We start from the raw sequence: 22126 nt of genomic DNA on the forward strand, positions 1-22126 counted from the left end.
TATTAAAATAATATCTTTATTTCAACTTATAAAGTTATGTTTTTTAACTTTTAACATATTATACTTAATTTATCAGTTTTACTATATTGTTGGATGTAAAACATTATTATTTTAAAGATACAATTTTGGAACAATTTGTATAAAATACTTAAATATAACATTATAGGGTTAACTGAAATATAAATTTTAGTTTAACTTAAACAAGTAAAAAAATAATTTGTAAACAATTAAAAATGATAAATTATAGTGTCTTTCTAATAATTATTATAAGTTGGTTAATAAGGTTAAATAAATATCAAACGTAAAATGTAATCATAAATAAACCAAATTTCAAAATTAAAATAATATCTTTATTTTTACTTATAAAATTATGTCTTTAACTTTTAACATTTCATACTTAATTTATTAGATTTAAAATATTATATGTAACCATTATCAGTTTAAAGTTACAACTTTTGAACAGTTTGGACAAAATACTTAAATTGTTAATTTAAATATAACATTATAACGCCAACTTATATATAAAATTTGGTTCCAATTTAAAAACTAAAGAATATTTTGTAAATAGTTAAAAGTGATATATTGTAGCGATAAATGCAAGAGCAAAATTGTAATCTCAATTTAACTAAAATAATTCCTAAAGATATTTTTATAATTGTTAAAAATTTTCAAATAAGTATCTTAAAATAACTTATAATAACAATAGTTAAAATTAACTTTATATAAATGATTATATTGTTACATTTAAAATCAAAAAATAATGTTTGATGTTTTAAAGAATTATAATGTATAAATTAAAACATTAAGCAAATAAATTTTAAAAAATTAATTAACAATAATAAATATAAATAATATTAAACCATATATTATATTTAATTTTTATTCATGTATAACTCGCGGGTAGAAGTTATTCAAATGATTGAGATTATGTAGTTATAATAATTGTATATATATTATCATATAATTCAAAATAATCAATATAGTATATAAATTTAGTATACGAATTATTATATTAAATTTAACAATGTTATTTTATATTTAGAAAAACATATATTTGTAAAGACTTCAATATATATATATATATATATATATATATATATATATGCTTTTACACAACACATGGACATTCGTCTATCTTTATTATAAAAGAGAAAAATTTACTTACACCGTATTGAAACTCCATAACCTTTAAAATTTCTAATAAATTTTCTTGACCTTTCAAATTTCTAATAGTACATATAACTTGCATAATTGGTTTAGTTGATATTAAATAAATACAAGGAAAATTTTATACTAAATAATTCATAACCATATAACTAAGTTGGTATCATGGTTGGGTAGTTTTGGCTTTTGCATGCGTTTGCAAATTAAGCGTACGTGTTATTTGTCAACAAACACCACTTGCGGTTGCCGTAGTCAAACTTTCTACCTGACTCAACTCCTCTTAATTTTTCTCACATTAATAAATGTACACATACAGACACGATGACATGAATATATTATTTAGAGAGCCATTTGTAGATCTACACAGAAAAGAAAAAAAAATGAATGTTGGAAATGGTCGATTATTTGAGACGGAGAGAGGAAAAGGGAGGAAGATATACAGGGTGTTTGCAGCGACAGTGTTGGTGAGCGTTGTATGGATATGGGTTTACAGAGCAACGTTAATGGCGTCGGCTTCCGGGAGGTGGTTTTGGATCGGAAGTTTTGCAGCTGAGCTATGGTTCGGTCTGTATTGGATGTTGACTCAGTCGGTCCGATGGAATCCGACCCACCGTCGGACCTTCAAACAGAGGCTCACCCAAAGGTCCACTTTTTATTTTTCTTTTATATTGTTGTTGTTGTTCAGCATTTTAAATTCATATTTCTTGTGGAAAATCAATCATTTAGCTGTTTAGCTATGCTGTATTTTTCTCTCTAATATTTTATTATTCTTGCTGATCAAAATGTTGAATCAATAGACTCCTTGAAAAAGTATAATTGAAAGTATATTTTCGATACTAACACTTTTAGTTGTTATCAAAAAGTTACTATCATTACTATTATTATTATTATTATATAAATTTTTATGATAAATTAAAATACATATTATATATCAAAAAATAGAAAATGGACACCAACAAAAACCATCTACGGTTTTGTCTCCTACCCTTCGTATCCAAATTTCTAATACATAATCTTATAAGTTTGAACGGAAATGGCGATCGCCGCTTTTAATTTTTGTAGTAAAGAGTTTTTAGATGGTATTTTTTGTAAATTTCGACCCAATTCATGGATTTTTCAGTCCGGCAAGGGCAAGTATCTATAGTGGCGGAACTATGATTTTAGGATAAATGAGACTTAAATCGTAATAAAATGTTAAAATATACAATAACATAATATAGCCTATAAGCTTGAAAGAAATTTGACAAAGAAAGATCGATTTTTGCATGAATGAATCTTCCAAAGTTTCTAAATGACTATAAACACTTATTCATAATCATCATTTAACTTCCTAGTAATAAAGTAATTAGTTAGAATATAAATTCATACCTACAATGGATGCTCCATTTTAGAACACTTACTATTAAATAAAAAGATATAATAGCCAAAGAGCCTTTGACCTAGCAGTATTAGAAATTGAGGAATAGGTGCTCCTCAGCGAGAGTCGAAGTCTCGTTTGAGACGAAAGATGTAGAATATTAGTAGTATATTGGGTGCCTGTGTAAATGTTCTAAAAAAATAAACTGAATAAAAGATATAATAACTAATAAAAATTTAAATTGACATTTTTCTGAAGTCTAAGTTTAAAGAGAGGAGCATTGATTAATTGTCGAATTGAAAACTATGAACTATTTAGTCTTTATCTTGTTAGCCTGTCGAGTGATTTATTTTTTTTTGTAAATTCATTAAATTGTAATTCCTCATATAATTAAAGAATTTGGGCTTCTTGCAGACCGATGGACTTTGACACTTAGATTATGAATATCATATATTTTGTTTGAAACAATTAAAGGAAAATATGACTAATAATATACAAGTTAAATTATATGTTGGGGGAGGCTGAGCACCTTTTAGTCCCCTCATTGTCTCCGCCCCTGTGTATATATGACTATGAGTTTTTGAAGGGTTAATTATGTGAATACTAACAACAGGTTCGGAAACGAGTTGCCCCGGGTGGACGTATTCGTTTGCACAGCTGACCCTGTAATCGAGCCACCAATGATGGTGGTCAGCACTGTTTTGTCGGTGATGGCTTATGACTATCCGCCGGAAAAGCTTTCCGTCTACCTCTCGGACGACGGTGGCTCCGAACTTACGTTCTATGCTCTCACTCAGGCTGCCATCTTCTCCAAGCACTGGCTGCCCTACTGCCGAAATTACAAGGTCGAGCCACTCTCCCCGGCCGCCTATTTCAAATCAGCAGCATCTCCACGGGATCATACAAAACACCGGCAGGATTTCATTGTCATTCAGGTAGTATTTTTTCTTTCTTAGACAATGACATATGGATATGGGAATACAATATGCATTGTTTCTTACGTCTTTAAAAATGAGAATGTTTTCTTTTGAGAGCAGAGATTATTTGAAGACATGAAGAATCGGATTGAAAAGGTGACAAACATTGGAAGAGTTCCCAACAAACTACGCCTAGAACACCAAGGATTTCTGGAATGGGATTCGTTTACATCTCCACGGGATCACGCTGCCATCGTCCAAGTAATTATAATTATAATCAAACGCTAGCTAGCTGCTAATTCACTCTCATTCGTTCGACCTAGCCTACTTCGTTTTCAATTCGAATACTCCCATCCCATTAATTAAATCTAGTTTTATACGTTATCCAGATTTTGCTTGATCATGATGAAGATACAGAGGGGCATTGCCTTCCAAAACTTGTATATATGGCTAGAGAAAAGAGACCAGAACATTTCCATAACTTCAAGGCTGGAGCCATGAATGCACTGGTAAGTATATATCTGCTTCCGTTTTTCATTTTGTACGTGGGTCCATGATTAAAAAAAAAAAAAATAAGACACGATTTAATGCAGATAAGGGTGTCGTCCATGATAAGCAATGGGCCCATAATCCTGAATGTGGACTGCGATATGTACTCGAATAGCAGTGATACCATCAAAGATGCACTTTGTTTCTTCTTGGACGAAGAAAAAGGCCACGAGATCGCTTTCGTGCAGTACCCGCAGTGTTTCGAAAATATTACAAAGAATGAAGTCTATGGTGGTTCTCTTAGAGTACTTCGTGAGGTGAAATTAAGATGTATTTGAATTAATGATTTAGACTGTATGTATATAATATATATGACGTGAAACTAACTAGTTAATGGGTTTTAACTTTTAATTTGTTGGTTAATGAAGGTCGATTTCCATGGTTTGGATGGCATTGATGGGCCTTTATATGTGGGAACCGGCTGCTTTCACCGGAGAGACATTCTGTCAGGAAAAAGCTTCGGTAGTAGTAGTGATCAAGGAAGTAAATTAACTGATTGGAAATCAGAGAAGGATACCAATTGCAATCAGAGAGAGACCGAAAATATACAGATTCTTGCGAGCTGTACCTTCGAAAGTGATACCGAATGGGGCAACGAGGTTTTACTTTACATGTTTCTTTTCAGAAAGTCCATATATATTCATTTGGTCATATCAATATTATATATATTCGTATATCATTCGTCAGAATCCAAAATTATGTTAAATAATTTATGTTGTAGATTGGGTTGAAATACGGTTGTCCGGTTGAAGATGTGATAACGGGGCTATCGATCCACTGTCGAGGATGGAAATCGGTGTTCTACAATCCAAAAAGAAACGCGTTTCTAGGTGTTGCAGCCACCACTCTCGACCAGACCCTGGTGCAGCATAAACGGTGGTCGGAGGGAGATTTAATGATTTTGATGTCAAAGTATAGCCCGGCTTGGTATGGGCTCGGAAGGGTGCACCCTGGTCTACTAATGGGGTATATGATGTATTGTTTATGGGCCACTTCCTCCTTGCCAACCATCTATTACTCTATCGTCCCATCCCTTTGTCTCCTAAACGATGTTCAACTTTTCCCTCAGGTACGTATGTGGCCACTTAGCAGTTATGCCGACCATAAATCCTATAGATTTAGCTCCAATGACTGCTATCACAACTAATTCATTTTTGCAATTATCCTGTTTCAAATACGATAGTTACAAAAGTCAATTTGTATTGAACTATATTTAAACTAAAAAAAAGAGCAATAAATAATAAAAAAAATAAAAAAAAGTCAATTTGTTTAGGTTATTCTCCGGACATATTGTGCTACAAATCATACAATTTTGGTGATATTGATCAGGTATCAAGTATATGGTTTCTCCCATACGCATACATCATAATCTCCATCACCGCATACAACTACTTTGAGTTTCTTGGCTGTGGTGGCACCACGAGAGGGTGGTGGAATGACCGGAGAATTTGGCTATACAAGCGAACAAGCTCCTACCTCTTTGCGTTACTCGACACCATCTTGGGCTCCGACTTATCATTCGTAATCAGTTCAAAGGTAACAGATACCGATGTTCACGAGAGATACGAGAAAGAGATGATAGAGTTTGGAGTGTCATCACCGTTGTCAATAGCGGTGGCTACACAGTCGATAATCAATATGATATGCTTTCTCGGGTTTGCTATAAAATCAATGTTAATGGACACGAGAACTCGGGAAGCATACTACGAGGCCATGGCAATTCATATTGTACTTTGTTTTGTATTGGTGCTGCTTAATGTACCATTGTACTTGGGACTTTTTGTTCGTAGAGATAAAGGAAAGATTCCTAGTGATGTCACTGTTAAATCGATTTTCCTTGCTTTGTTCTTTTGTACCATTTTTGCTGTTCTGTAGTAATCTCGATATGATGAGATTTCATATATTAATGTATGTATCTTTGTGTTGAACTAATACATTTTTTTATTGCTGATTGACTTCTAATATTTTTCCTACGGTTTAAGTTGAAATATAATAAAAGTTTTACATAGCGGGTAAACAAACAAAAATTTGTGCCACTCATAAATATTAGAATTGTAGTCCTTAATTCCCCAAATGTTTTTATTTAATAATAAATCAAAAGCCCAAAGGACGACCCGCCAAAGCGAGAATCGACTACCAAGGACTCGAGGAGTCTTCTCATTCTTGTTTTCCAAACTTCGAAAATGAAATTTTCATTTATAAATCAGCAGTCATCAATTTGAAGTTCAAAATATAATCAACCACACCTTAACTCTATGTATACAATCAACGTATTAACATTTGCATACATAAATCGCACCTCGACTCACGTCACACTAAATCCCATCTCAGTTCCTCAACTTTATAATCGATTTTCTATTAAAAAAAACTTCTATCCACTGATAATCAATCCATAGTTACCTAAAACATGGTACGCTTCGGTACAGGAACGATAAATGAGTATGAGGTTCGCTAAATTGAGTGTATCGGGTACGGAGAGGAGTAGGCTCATTTTGGTATGGACTGGTAGTGTACCTTGTGGTCCGGTACGGTTTACCCAATTGATTGAGCCAAAACCAATAAACATACTAGATTAACCTAAAAAACAACAAACATACTTCATTTTCCAGAATACATGCTTAATTAATACAAAGACAGTAAACATAATTGATTACCAATAAACACGAAACATAGATGATTTTGATTACCAAGTGACAGGAAATAAAAATAGAATTGTAGAATACATAGTACTTGATTAAGCACAAATGCAAGACATAAAACATGAAACAAAGTAACAAACTTAATCACCATCTCTAGTCAACCCGCTACCTTTCCTCTCTCATTCTGTAACACCAAGTTTAAGGTAAGCATCACTTTTGAGTTTGTCAACCTAAGTCTTAAAGGATGAACTTTTGGCCATGATGTAAGCATGATTGTGTCACCGTGGCGGTGCCCGATGAAAATGCGCATCTCATTAGATGTTACGACGTGACAACCCCTACATGCAAAAACCTTAATTTTGGGGTTTGTTCCCCTATGTAAGGGAAGTAAGGGCTAGGGTTTGAACACCCTTAACCTCCATCACCTCCCTTTTACCCTCAACGTAAACCCTAGCCTCCATTTTGTCATTTGAGTGTTATTGGTGCTTTAAAGAAGAAAAAGAAGCACTTGGTGCATAGATTTAGCAAGCTAACCTCCTCTCCTCATCCTTGCTCATATTTTGGACTTTTGTAAGTCCTCAAGTTCCAAGCTTTATGTTTAGTGCTTCTCGATCGAGGTTTCTTGTCCCCTTTCTCCATGACCGTGAGAGTTTTAATGGTTAGGTTCCATAAAGTTAGAAACTTTATGGATCCTTAGGGTCCCTTTGGTGATATATGTTCCAGATATAGAGTGCTATGGTGTATTTTATCTCATGAACAAGTTTGAGTTCATTTCTTCCATGTACCACCTGGTTCCTGGTATGTAATTTAAACTAAGTATTTTTGCATTTTTAGCTGGAACTCGGCGAGTTGTACGCCCGACTCGCCGAGTAGGGTCGGGATATTGAGCACGTTTAAGTTGGCGACTCGACGAGTCCATATCCTGGACTCGGCGAGTCCGCCAGTCTGGAAGAAACCCTAATTTCAAGGGGTTGCACCCTATTTAAACATCGTTTTGTGCCTCATAGCGGCCCCCATTGCATCCAGAACACTCCCACTCGAAACCCTAACCCCTCTTTTGGTATTTTGGGTGCTTTTGGTACAATTCCTTGAAGTTTTGGAGATAAGAAGAAGGTAGATCAAGAGGAGAGGAAGAAGATCTTGAATCTTTGTGCCATTTCAGAGCTTCTAGAGGTATTAGACTCGAAACCCTCTCTGTTCCTTCATTATTATCTCATTAAGAGCTTATGATAGTCATTTTAAGGCCTCTTCTAGTCTTGATCTTTGAGTAATGAGCTTATTGTGTTAAGGGACTTCGGATCTAGGCATGATTGGGCTCTAGGAGCTCGGATCTACTGGCTTTTTGGAGCCATATTGCATGGGAGCCCTAGATCTACTCTTTTAGTGCATTTTGAGCCCTAAAACCTTTATTGGTGTTTATTTATACGTAAAGTTGGAGACTTTACGTTATAATCAAGCCCTAAGAACCCAGATCCATGAATGGAATGCACTGGATTCAAGCAGAATCGAGTATATAGAAGTTTCATGCATGCGACTTGGCGAGTCGTTCTTCGGACTCGGCGAGTCGAGTCGCGAGTCCCCGATTTTCCCCTTTTGAGTTATGCCGAGTGGGACCAGTGAGCTTTAAGTGGACTCAGTGAATCGGAAGCCAGACTCAGTGATGGAGGGACTCGGTGAGTCAATGCCCTGACTCGGTGAAGTCCAAGGCAACCTTCTTGCCTCAAGAACAGACTCGACGAGTTGTTCATACAACTCGACGAGTCACAGACCAAAGTGTTCATCAGATGAAGATGAACTCGACGACTTGTTCATACAACTCGACGAGTGAGATAAAGGACAAATGGATATCAGTTTAGAAAGAGAACTCTTCGAGTCTATGCCTAACTCGGCGAGTAGGAACGGGAGTGAGGTCAATCGACTGGATAAGGAGTCGACGAGTTGGCAAGCTAACTCGGCGAGTCGGGTCAACTGGAAGTTGACTTTGACTTTGACTTTTGACTTGGCTAGGGGTAAAGTGGTCATTTTACCCTAAGGGCGGTTAGCAGTGTTTGATTGAGTGTTTCATGGGAATTGCAGCTGGAGGATTTCCGGAGCAGCAGCAGCAGACAAACAGTTTCCGTGCAGATCAGCAGCTACTTCGAGGTGAGTTACCTTCCAGTAGCGGTGGGTCTACGGCCACAATGTCGGCCCACCAGTAGGGTTCGTATGTTAGGTGATTGTCTTTGTGATATCATCTAGGTTTGCTACTGTAACGCCTGTGTTTCCGGGCTTGCCATTTTTAGCAATATAATAGTCTAGGTTAAACTTTGTAACCCGTTTTGAAATAATAAGAATGTATTATTTGAGTATTATGTATTTTGTGCTTAATTGCTTAATTATGTGGTATGATTAATTAAGAATAAAAAAAATAAGCGTCAAAATTTAAGTGTAAAATAAACTTAATATTCTTGATTAATGTTGTAGTAGTCGAAACGAGGTTTCCGAATATATATAGAACGCCCAAATCTGACTTCGTATGAGGAAGTTATGATTTATCGAAGTTCCGGCTTAGCGGTATACAGCCTGAAATACTCGAATTGAGATCGAGCGGTTGTTAGCCGAAGCAATCTAAATGAGAATCAAAGATCTCGTTGTTGGTATCGAAGCGATAAAAAGTTAGGCGAGAACGGACGTCAAACGAAGAAGTTATGAATTTATAACGAAAGTTTCTGTCGCGGCCTATTAAAAATAAGTAATAAAAAATAAAGTCAAAATTAGCCGACGGAGTCTAAACGAAAGTTGTAGAGCGTAGTCTCACCTTCGCGTGGATATAAAGAACGTCGAAAACGGAGTTCGTATGAAGAAGATATGAATTTCCGAAGTTTATTTAATATTTTGTATTTAAATTTAATTGGAAATTCGGAAGCATTATCCGAAGGAGTCACCGATCTGATCCGAGGTACGCCCCGCGTACTCGAGTACGCCCCGCGTACTCCGAGGGATGTCGACACTCGCACTCGAGCACTTCGGATACGTAAGCAATGACGTTTTGGGCAGTACGCCCCGCGTAACGCAGTACGCCCCGCGTACTCCGAGGCTCCAGCCTCTATAAAAGGGGATCCGAAGGCAGCCATAATTCTTGTTCATTTTCTTCTCTTCTCTCTAGTCTTTTGCATCGTTTTTCGTGCCGAAGCTACCCCGAAGTCCCGGTATCATACTCTAGCCCCGAGGCAAGTCCCGAGATCCCGAAGATCCCGAGAAGCGCGGTTCCCGAGTCGAAGCTCTGCCCGCGAGAAGTTCAATTTTCGAGGAGATCTTCCAGATCTGCTGTGGATTACTACTTCTATAAGCCGTAGTGCTGTCCGATCGTCTTCTGATCAAGTGAGTGTGTAGTTATTTCTTCTAATACAATAATACGAAGTATTTTATATAAAAATACGTGCTATGTGTATATATTTGGTTGTGTTATGTGTGAATGAGTATTCACTCTCTTCTATCTTATAGATCTGCTTATTTCTTTATGAGATATGTGTTATGTGTGTGTGTGCCTCATCTGTTATGTGATATATGTGTTGATTAAAGCATGCTATACAGGTTTTCTTTAAACTACGTATGAAAAAATATATTTTATCTACTAATATGTTGGGTAGAACATGGGTAGATAGTTGGTGTGTAATAAACAGATGAGAGGCCTCGATGTTGTTGTTGTTGTTGATCTAGTTATTCAGCGGAGTATGGATAACGACCACGGACTCTTTCTAGACAGTCCAGTGGAACGCTAGCAGGTTCATAACCTGTAGGTGTTGTGAACGATGTGTTCACCGGTGTACTCTATCCCCCTCATGGTTGCCTTTAGGATATCTATTGTTGAGGAAACCCCTTCGCAGTGATGTCCGTCCCGATGAAAATCCTAGATTAGGTCCCTTGAGATAGTTGTTTTAGGGACGTAAAGTGAGGATAACGGGAATGGGTAATCGGGATAGTGATTGGTTGGTGAAATTAAATATAACTTATTTATTGTGGGTTGAAAACCCTATATGCTCACCAGGCTCCCAAGCCTGACCCACTCAGTTTTATTTGTATTACAGGAAGTGGCACAAGGGCGTAAGATGGATGGATCATCTTGTTGTTTTGTTTACAAGTCTGTATATGTATATATTTGTTGAATGACTTGTAATGTTTATCGTTTATGCTTTATGGTCTGTATCGGAACATGACATCCCGAGTTTTGATTATATAATGAAATGCATCTCTTGATGAAATGCTTTGATAAATATTATTTTATCATGTTTTGTTTTGGGAACAAATTCCGCAACTCTTTCAAATCAAAAGGATTTACTCTGAGAATATTTAAAAGCATAAATGAAAATCGGTCTTTTCTGGCCGAGATTTTGGGGATGTCACAGTTGGTATCAGAGCATTAGTTTAAGCGAACTAGGAAATTGTAGGATTTCTAGACTTAAACTTAGTATGCTAAGTGGAGATTGTGAGATGTGTGTCTGATAAATTTTAGACACGAGCACTAGTTTATTTTAGGAAAGTTGCCTAAAATGCCTTTATGTGCTAAATGTTATATGTTGCCATATATGATATTATTTGTTCGGATCTACGGTTTGTTGCCAACCGGATCTGAAGGTTTATGTGTTTAGGGTTCTAAGCGTATGTATACGATATTAGAACTAGCATGTAATCGTTTGGAGTAATAAGGTGAAATTATTCGGTGTGTAGATCAAAAATGGTGAGAACAAGGAGTGGCGTTGGAAACGCAGATGAAAACAGGAATCAACCGCCAGTGATTGAGCAAATACCTGTTGTAGCAGCAGCACCAGAACCAATAACAATGGCTGCGGTGCAAGCCATGATTCGGGCTATGCTAGCCGAACAAAGGGAGGAGATGCGACAAATGTTGCATAATAATAGGGATGAACCTATCATACCTATTGAGGAACCCGAATTAATTCCCGAGCAATCGGAGGAAGGGAACAATAGTCGCATGATGAGTCAAGTTGGGACTCAAGAGGAACGAAGGAACGATCCGGAAAGGAGAAACAACAAGGATGGGCGTATGTACAAGAATTTCTTGGGCGCCAAACCGCCAAGTCTTTCTGGGAGCCCAAAGCCTGTTGAGATAATGGATTGGATCTCCGAAATGGAGATGGTATTTGAAAGTTGCGACTGTAGCAACAAACAGAAGACCATATTTGCGGTTAGACAACTGAAGACTGGAGTCTTGAGTTGGTGGAAGTTGTTGGCAGATACTATGCCACGAGGAGAAGCCCTGAAAATGTCATGGGAGGAGTTCTTGGAACAGTTAAGGGTGCAGTATTGTTCGGAGATAGATCTGATTGATCTGAACAATGAGTTCCAAAACTTGAAGAAAGGGAAGATGAGCATAGATGACTATGCTACTGCATTTACTGAGAAGATGAAGTTGTTTCCGTACCTAGTGCCGACGGAACTCTCCAAGATTGAGAGGTTTGCTAACGGATTGCCTGCTGACTTTGGTCCGACAGTCAAAATGGCAACCACTCTGAAAACGGCTGTTCGTGCAGCTAAGAATGTGGAGGCCCAGCAGAAGGAAAAGGGTCTGGAAAGAATAGATGTTGGAGAAAAGAGGAAGTTCGATGGAACTTCAGGGTCCAACAAGAAAAACAAGTTCTCGAAGTCTGGTTCGAGGGGAGGTGGAGGTGAAGCGAAATGGTGCGACAAATGTAAGAAGAAGCATCATGGAAGATGTGAGGTGGCGAACACATGCTACAAGTGTGGAAAGCCAGGGCACTATGCCAATGAGTGTACCCTCACAAAGAAAGTTTGCTATGGTTGTGGTGAGGAGGGTCATATGTCGAGAGACTGCCCGAAGAAGAAGGAGGCAGCTAGACCCAACATTCCGCCAAAGCCAAAGGCGAGAGCATTCCAGATGACACTGGAAGCTGCTAAAGATGAAGCTGATGTCGCTTCAGGTACCTTTCTCGTTAACGAATTGCCTGCCCAAATTTTATTTGATTCTGGAGCCAATTACTCCTTTATATCGCATGAATTTGGTAGAAAGCTAGCTTTGCCTGTTGTTAGACTAGATAATGCTTTATTAGTCGAAGTTGCTAGTGGCAAGTTTGTACCTGTTAGCTATCGCATGAAAAACATCTTAATTGATCTGAATGGGAATAAGTTCCACGAGGAATTATTGCCTATCGAACTTAATGGTTTCGACATCGTATTGGGAATGGATTGGCTTAGCGCCAACGACGCCGAAACTTTATGCAAGAAGAAAATAGTCAAAGTAAACCCGCCTGGGAAAGATTCGTTTATGGTGTATGGAGATAAACGCAGAGTGAATTCTGGAATCATTTCATTGATGAAAGCCAGAAAATGTTTGACCAAGGGGTGTACATCGTATTTAGCATTCGTGATTGATGCTAAGAAGGAAAAGAAGGTGATGCAGAATATTCCAGTTGTGTGTGATTATCCGGAAGTATTTCCCGAAGATCTTCCTGGATTACCGCCTGATAGACAAGTGGAATTCCGTATTGACTTGTTGCCAGGAACAACGCCAATTGCGAAAGCACCTTATCGATTAGCACCGACGGAGATGAAGGAACTAATGATGCAACTTCAGGAGTTATTGGACAACGGTTTCATTAGACCTAGTTCATCGCCCTGGGGAGCTCCGGTGTTATTTGTAAAGAAGAAAGATGGAAGTATGAGAATGTGCATCGATTACAGAGAGCTGAACAAGGCAACAATAAAGAATAGATATCCGTTGCCGAGGATTGATGACCTGTTTGATCAATTGCAAGGTTCGAGCTATTTCTCGAAGATCGATCTTAGGTCAGGATATCATCAGCTAAAAGTAAGAGAGCAAGATATCGAGAAGACTGCATTCAGAACTAGATATGGACACTACGAGTTCTTGGTTATGTCATTTGGACTAACCAATGCTCCAGCAGCGTTCATGGATTTGATGAATAGGGTTTGTAACCCGTTCCTTGATAAATCCGTGATAGTGTTCATAGACGACATTCTGATTTACTCGAAAAGCCAGGAGGAGCATGGCAGACACTTGCGAGAAGTGTTAGAAGTCTTGAAGAAGGAGAAGCTGTATGCTAAGTTCTCCAAATGTGATTTTTGGATTCGTGAAGTCCAATTCTTGGGTCACGTGGTCAACCAAGAAGGGATAATGGTTGATCCAGCGAAGATCGAAGCTGTGACGAAGTGGGAACAACCGAAAAGTCCCACGGAGATTCGAAGCTTTTTAGGATTAGCCGGATATTACCGAAGGTTTATCCAAGGCTTTTCTTCGATCGCTAGTCCATTGTCAGCTTTGACCCACAAAGGAGCTACTTATGCTTGGGGTGAGAAGCATCAGGAAGCATTTGAGAAGCTAAAGAAGAAGCTATGCGAGGCACCGATACTTTCTCTACCCGATGGAGTTGAAGACTTCGCTGTCTATAGCGATGCGTCTGGTGTTGGTTTGGGTTGTGTTTTGACCCAAAGAGAAAAGGTGATAGCATATGCGTCTCGACAGCTGAAAGAGCATGAAAAGAACTACCCGACTCATGATTTGGAGTTGGCAGCGGTAGTTTTCGCTCTGAAAATATGGAGGCATTACCTCTATGGCACGAAGTGCAAACTTTTCACTGATCATAAGAGTCTCCAATACCTCTTTAATCAGAAAGAATTGAATATGAGGCAACGACGCTGGCTAGAATTACTTAAAGACTATGACTGCGAGATACTTTACCACCCCGGTAAAGCTAATGTTGTTGCTGATGCTCTCAGTCGGAAAGTCAATCCCGAAAGGAAAAGGCCAAGAGCGTTGAGAATTGAAGTTGTCTCAACTATTTTGGAAAGTATAAAGAAAGCTCAGAGCGAAGCTTCTGAGAAGAATGACAGAAAGGAGGAACGTTTGGGCAAAACGTTGGTGTTCGGTGTAAACAGTCATGGACTGAAGGTGTTCCAAGATCGGATTTGGATACCTAAGACAGGAGGAGTCAGAGATCTTCTGATGGAAGAAGCTCACAAGACCATGTACTCGATTCATCCGGGTAGCACTAAAATGTATATGGACCTGAAACCCTACTACTGGTGGCCGACGATGAAGCTTGATGTTGCAAAGTATGTGGCCGAGTGTGTGACTTGTGCGAGAGTCAAGACACAACATCAGAAACCGTACGGGAGTTTAGAACCTTTGCCTGTGCCTATGGGTAAGTGGGAAGACATTGCTATGGATTTTGTCACTAAACTGCCCAGAACAAAGAATGGTCACGACATGATTTGGGTGGTCGTTGATCGATTCACTAAGAGTGCGCATTTCATAGCGGCCAGGGAGAAATGGTCTATGGAGAAGCTTGCGAATTCTTACGTGAAGGAAATTGTGAGGCTTCACGGTGTTCCGTTAACGATTGTGTCGGATCGTGATAGCCGTTTCACATCGAGGTTTTGGAAAAGTCTACAAGAGGAATTGGGTACCAAGTTGTGTTTAAGTACAGCTTACCATCCGCAGACTGATGGTCAGAGCGAACGAACGATACAAACACTTGAAGATATGCTGAGAGCATGTACTCTAGAATTCCTAGGTAATTGGGATGAACATTTACCGTTGGTAGAATTTTCCTATAATAATAGTTTCCACTCGAGCATTAAGATGGCACCTTACCAAGCTTTGTATGGACAGAAGTGTCGTACGCCGTCTTGTTGGCTTGAGGCTGGGGAAAAGCAGTTTATGGGACCGGAGTTGGTTCATCAAACTGCTGAAAAGTTGAAAATAATTAGGGAAAGAATGTTAGCGGCTCAGGATCGTCAAAAGAGCTATGCTGACAAAAAGCGAAGACCGATGACCTTTGAAGTTGGAGATTCGGTTTTGCTTAAAGTCTCGCTGTGGAAGGGACTTATAAGATTTGGTAAAAGGGGAAAGTTAAGTCCAAGGTTTATTGGACCGTTTAAAGTTCTTCAGAGGATTGGGAACCAAGCTTACAAGCTCGAATTACCCGAAGAACTGAATGGAATTCATAACACTTTTCATGTGTGTTATTTGAGGAAGTTCACGGGAGAAGTTCCCGATATAATTCCAATTTCTGAATTGAGGATTGATGAGAGCAAAAGGTTGATTGAAGAACCAGAGGCAATTGTTGACCGAAAGACTAAGAAGTTGCGACGCAAGATGGTTGGGTTAGTGCTTGTCCGATGGAAACACACGAATGGGCCGAATCTCACCTGGGAGACGGAGAGTGACATGATGGGTCGCTATCCGCATTTGTTTGTTGATGTGTGATTCCGGGGACGGAATCATTCTAAGGTGGAGAGAATTGTAACGCCTGTGTTTCCGGGCTTGCCGTTTTTAGCAATATAATAGTCTAGGTTAACCTTTGTAACCCGTTTTGAAATAATAAGAATGTATTATTTGAGTATTATGTATTTTGTGCTTAATTGCTTAATTATGTGGTATGATTAATTAAGAATAAAAAAAATAAGCGTCAAAATTTAAGTGTAAAATAAACTTAATATCCTTGATTAATGTTGTAGTAGTCGAAACGAGGTTTCCGAATATATATAGAACGCCCAAATCTGACTTCGTATGAGGAAGTTATGATTTATCGAAGTTCCGGCTTAGCGGTATACAGCCTGAAATACTCGAATTGAGATCGAGCGGTTGTTAGCCGAAGCAATCTAAATGAGAATCAAAGATCTCGTTGTTGGTATCGAAGCGATAAAAAGTTAGGCGAGAACGGACGTCAAACGAAGAAGTTATGAATTTATAACGAAAGTTTCTGTCGCGGCCTATTAAAAATAAGTAATAAAAAATAAAGTCAAAATTAGCCGACGGAGTCTAAACGAAAGTTGTAGAGCGTAGTCTCACCTTCGCGTGGATATAAAGAACGTCGAAAACGGAGTTCGTATGAAGAAGATATGAATTTCCGAAGTTTATTTAATATTTTGTATTTAAATTTAATTGGAAATTCGGAAGCATTATCCGAAGGAGTCACCGATCTGATCCGAGGTACGCCCCGCGTACTCGAGTACGCTCCGCGTACTCCGAGGGATGTCGACACTCGCACTCGAGCACTTCGGATACGTAAGCAATGACGTTTTGGGCAGTACGCCCCGCGTAACGCAGTACGCCCCGCGTACTCCGAGGCTCCAGCCTCTATAAAAGGGGATCCGAAGGCAGCCATAATTCTTGTTCATTTTCTTCTCTTCTCTCTAGTCTTTTGCATCGTTTTTCGTGCCGAAGCTACCCCGAAGTCTCGGTATCATACTCTAGCCCCGAGGCAAGTCCCGAGATCCCGAAGATCCCGAGAAGCGCGGTTCCCGAGTCGAAGCTCTGCCCGCGAGAAGTTCAATTTTCGAGGAGATCTTCCAGATCTGCTGTGGATTACTACTTCTATAAGCCGTAGTTCTGTCCGATCGTCTTCTGATCAAGTGAGTGTGTAGTTATTTCTTCTAATACAATAATACGAAGTATTTTATATAAAAATACGTGCTATGTGTATATATTTGGTTGTGTTATGTGTGAATAAGTATTCACTCTCTTCTATCTTATAGATCTGCTTATTTCTTTATGAGATATGTGTTATGTGTGTGTGTGCCTCATCTGTTATGTGATATATGTGTTGATTAAAGCATGCTATACAGGTTTTCTTTAAACTACGTATGAAAATATATATTTTATCTACTAATATGTTGGGTAGAACATGGGTAGATAGTTGGTGTGTAATAAACAGATGAGAGGCCTCGATGTTGTTGTTGTTGTTGATCTAGTTATTCAGCGGAGTATGGATAACGACCACGGACTCTTTCTAGACAGTCCAGTGGAACGCTAGCAGGTTCATAACCTGTAGGTGTTGTGAACGATGTGTTCACCGGTGTACTCTATCCCCCTCATGGTTGCCTTTAGGATATCTATTGTTGAGGAAACCCCTTCGCAGTGATGTCCGTCCCGATGAAAATCCTAGATTAGGTCCCTTGAGATAGTTGTTTTAGGGACGTAAAGTGAGGATAACGGGAATGGGTAATCGGGATAGTGATTGGTTGGTGAAATTAAATATAACTTATTTATTGTGGGTTGAAAACCCTATATGCTCACCAGGCTCCCAAGCCTGACCCACTCAGTTTTATTTGTATTACAGGAAGTGGCACAAGGGCGTAAGATGGATGGATCATCTTGTTGTTTTGTTTACAAGTCTGTATATGTATATATTTGTTGAATGACTTGTAATGTTTATCGTTTATGCTTTATGGTCTGTATCGGAACATGACATCCCGAGTTTTGATTATATAATGAAATGCATCTCTTGATGAAATGCTTTGATAAATATTATTTTATCATGTTTTGTTTTGGGAACAAATTCCGCAACTCTTTCAAATCAAAAGGATTTACTCTGAGAATATTTAAAAGCATAAATGAAAATCGGTCTTTTCTGGCCGAGATTTTGGGGATGTCACAGCTACTACCTGATATGTTATATGCTAGCATGATATGTTGTATGTGTAGAGTTCGGTTGTTAGGACCGAAGGGTAGTCAGACACCCTAGATACGTCTGACAGTATGTGATGATATGTTTGCATGCTGGCTTGTATGTTATATGTGATAGAGGTAGTAGGAGGGGACCAGTCCCTGAGGGTCGGTTGTTAGGACCGATGGGTAGTCAGCACCCCAGAATGGCTCAACACGGGTAGGTCAGCGCCCCAGAATGGCTTGACACGGGTAGGTCGGCACCCCAGAATGGCCGTACCGGGTAGGTCAGGCACTCCAGAAATGCCTGGCAGTATGTATGTGATATGATTGTATGGTATGTGGTTCGATGGGGGAACTCACTAAGCTTCGTGCTTACACTTTTCAGTTTTGTTTCAGGTACCTCTTCAGCGAAGGGGAAGGAGCCGGCGCGGTAGCAGCATATCATACATACACTTTGGTTTTCCGCATTATGATATATTCTGGGATTGTACTCTGACACTATTACTATTTTCATGTGTTGGGTATTTAAACACGAGATATGTTTATTGAAATGATATGATCGTATGACGTTTTAATACAAATGTTTTACAAATTACTTAATTTAAATGAAATTTTTGGATGTGAAATTTGGCTGGTTACAAGTTGGTATCAGAGCCCTGGTTTGAGGGATTCGGACACACCTTCAGGAGTGTCTGGACTCAAATCAAGGGATTAAAAGATTTTGAAAAAGGAAATGTTTTCTAAAAGTTAAGTAAAGAGTTTTATTTAAGAAAGAACGAAGTGTGTGATGTGCGCGACCGTTCGGTGCGAGCATCGACGGTGTTCCAAGATTGTCTGCTAAGGTTATTTGAGGGGCGTTATCTAGTGGATCTGGTTCCCATTCCTTTGCGGGGGAACAAGGTTATTATTGTTATGGACTGGTTAATCCCCAACGGGGCAGTGATCGACTGTGCGCAACAGTGGGTGCGGATCAGGACCCCAAGTGGGGGAGAGCTGGTGGTTCAGGACGAGAAGCCACAACGAGGACCAGCCTATGTTCAGCAGCGCGAGCTAGGCGTTACCTCCAGCGGGGTTGCGCAAGTTAGGTCGCGTATGTTATGGATACCTGGGAGGCGGGTAGAGCAATGGTGGGCGAGGTGCCCGTAGTACGAGAGTTTGTGGACGTATTCCCCGAGGAGCTGCCTGGGATACCTCCGAAGCGTCAGGTGGAGTTCAGGATCGACCTAGTCCCTGGCACGGCTCCGATAGCCAAGGCACCCTATCGGTTGGCTCCTCCCAAGATGCAGGAGTTGTCTACGCAGCTGCAGGAGCTGCTAGTCAAGGGATTTATCAGGCCAAGTAGTTCGCCTTGGGGAGCCCCGATTCTTTTTGTGAAGAAGGACTGGTCGCATCGTATGTGTATATACTATAGGGAACTGAATAAGGTAACGGTGAAGAACCGTTACCCACTCCCGAGGATTGATGGCCTCTTTGACCAGCTACAGGGAGCATCAAGTTCACCAAGATTGATATACGTTCAGGATATCATCAGATGAGGGCCAGGGAGGAGGATGTGCAGAAGACTGCGTTTCGGACGCGCTATGGCTACTACGAGTTTGTGGTGATGCCCTTCGGGATCACCAATGCTCCTGCCGCATTCATGGACCTCATGAATCGCGTATATAGACCGACGTTAGACCGGTCAGTGATAATGTTTATCGATGATATCTTGGTTTATTCCAAGACGCAGGAGGAGCACGAGGAGCACCTGCGGGAGGTGCTGGAGACTTTGAGGAGGGAGAGCTTGTATGCCAAGTTCTCCAAATGTGAGTTTTGGTTGCGCGAGGTGCAGTTTCTTAGGCACCTTGTCAACCAGAACGGGATTTCAGTAGACACTACCAAGGTGGAGGCCTTGATGAGATGGGAGGTTCCGAAGTCTCCATCTAAGATTCGAAGTTTCCTGGGATAGCAGGCTATTATCGGAGATTCATCCAGGATTTCTCCAAGATAGTCGTACCATTGACCAGGCTAACAAGGAAGGTCGTGGTCTTTCGTTGGGGGCCTGAGCAGCAGGCAACTTTCGAGACACTGAGATAGAGATTGTGCGAGGTGCCAATCTTAGCCCTGCCAGAGGGCATGGAGGATTTTGTTGTGTACTGTGATGCGTCCATCTCAGGTTTGGGTGCGATGTTGATGCAGAGAGGGCATGTCATCGCCTACGCGTCGAGGTAGCTGAAGCCTCACGAGGAGAATTACCCGACGCATGAATTGGAGCTAGAGGCTGTTGTGTTCACCCTCAAGATATGGCGTCATTACCTCTATGGGGTTCACTGTACCATTTACACGGACCATAAGATTTTGAGGTACCTCATGGATCAGCCGAATCTAAACATGAGGCAGCGTCGGTGGATGGATGTGGTAAAGGATTACGATTGCGAGATCCTTTATCACCCGGGTAAGGCCAATGTGGTGGTCGATGCGCTTAGCCGCAAGGCGGCACCGATCAGGGGCATCTACATGCGAATGACAGTGGTGACTCCGCTATTGGAGCGGATTCGGGAGGCCCAGCAGGAGGCCATGAAGGAGGAACATCGAAAGAGTGAGCGCATAGTGGGTCAGGTTTCCTCCTTCGACTATGATAGCAGGGGATTGTTGACATTACACCGTAGGGTGTGGGTGCCATACCTCGGAGGCGTGCGCCAAATATTGATGGAGGAGGCGCACAAATCCCGATTCTCCATTCATCCAGGGGAGACAAAGATGTATAGGGATCTTCGTCTGGACTATTGGTGGCCCTGCATGAAGCGGGATGTGGCATGGTACGTGGAGCGGTGCTTGACCTGCAGGAATGTCAAGGCCGAGCCTCAGAGACCGCACGGCAAGATGCAGCCGTTAGATATCACGCTGTGGAAATGGGAGGATATTACGATGGATTTTATCACGAAGCTTCCCAGGACCGCATGGGAGTGGATTCGATATGGGTCATCGTGGATCGATTGACCAAGAGCGCCCACTTTATCCCGATTCAGGAGAGCATCTCTGCCGAGAAATTGGGCGATATCTATATCAGAGAGGTAGTGGCCCGGCATGGAATGCCAGTTTCAGTGATTTCGGATAGGGATGTGCGGTTCACATCCAGGTTTTTAATGAAATTCCACGACGAGTTGGTTACTCGTCTGCATTTTAGCACCGCCTTTCACCCGCATACAGATGGTCAAAGTGAGCGGACCATCCAGACTCTTGAGGATATGTTGCAGGCATGCGTGCTAGACTTCGGTGGTAGTTGGGATACCTATCTTCCTCTAGCTGAGTTCTCATACAAAAACAGCTATCATGCGAGTATTGACCATCCTCCCTTCGAGATGTTGTACGGGAGAAGGTGCATGACCCCTATATGTTGGGGCAAAGTTGGCCAGAGGGTTATGGGGAGCACCGGAGTGGTGCTCAAGACGACCGGAAGTCGAAGGATCTAAGGAACATGAGGGTGGAGCTAGTAAAGGTGCAATGGCAGCACCGGAAGGGTTCGGAGTGGACTTGGGAATTGGTAGATGAGATGAGGGAGCAGTATCCTGAGCTTTTCCAGGAGCGAGCGGCAGACTTCGAGGACGAAGTCTAAAATAAGTGGGGGGGGATTTGTAGTACCTGGTTCCTTGTATATAATTTAAACTAAGTATTTTTTGCATCTTTAGCTGGAACTCGGCAACTTGTAGGCCCGACTCGCCGAGTAGGGTCGGGATATTGAGCACGTTTAAGTTAGCGACTCGACGAGTCCATATCCTGGACTCGGCGAGTCCGCCAGTCTGGAAGAAACCCTAATTTCAAGGGGTTGCACCCTATTTAAACGTCATTTTGTGCCTCATAGCGGCTCCCATTGCGTCCAGAACACTCCCTTTCGAAACCCTAACCCCTCTTTTGGTATTTTGGGTACTTTTGGTACAATTTCTTGAAGTTTTGGAGAGAAGAAGAAGGTAGATCAAGAGGAGAGGAAGAAGATCCTGAATCTTTGTGCCATTTCAGAGCTTCTAGAGGTATTAGACTCGAAACCCTCTCTGTTCCTTCATTATTATCTCATTAAGAGCTTATGATAGTC

At 40.5% G+C, this 22126-nt stretch overlaps 1 protein-coding gene across 1 annotated transcript; it reads left to right on the forward strand.

Moving 5' to 3' along the window:
- The first annotated feature begins 1479 nt into the window (after positions 1–1479).
- LOC145051807 (cellulose synthase-like protein E1) lies at positions 1480–5942 on the forward strand. The gene is made up of 8 exons (XM_078999631.1): positions 1480–1807; positions 3135–3456; positions 3559–3699; positions 3828–3947; positions 4032–4244; positions 4356–4586; positions 4709–5056; positions 5317–5942. Exons 1-8 carry the CDS (start codon positions 1491–1493, stop codon positions 5860–5862), a joined length of 2238 nt encoding a protein of 745 aa, XP_078855757.1. The 5' UTR covers positions 1480–1490; the 3' UTR covers positions 5863–5942.
- Positions 5943–22126: the final 16184 nt, after the last annotated feature.

This window comes from Lactuca serriola, chromosome 5 (assembly GCF_051521515.1).
Source record: "Lactuca serriola cultivar US96UC23 chromosome 5, Lser_US96UC23_V15, whole genome shotgun sequence".
Classification (NCBI taxonomy): Eukaryota; Viridiplantae; Streptophyta; class Magnoliopsida; order Asterales; family Asteraceae; genus Lactuca; species Lactuca serriola.

What these genes read in the sequence shown, in the direction of transcription:
- LOC145051807 (XM_078999631.1), top strand. Translation starts at nt 1,491, where the DNA reads ATGAATATATTATTTAGAGAGCCATTTGTAGATCTACACAGAAAAGAA. An exon ending in ATCACGCTGCCATCGTCCAA is followed by an intron (nt 3,700 to 3,827) that starts GTAATTATAATT and finishes TACGTTATCCAG; the next exon opens with ATTTTGCTTGATCATGATGA. An exon ending in CTGGAGCCATGAATGCACTG is followed by an intron (nt 3,948 to 4,031) that starts GTAAGTATATAT and finishes GATTTAATGCAG; the next exon opens with ATAAGGGTGTCGTCCATGAT.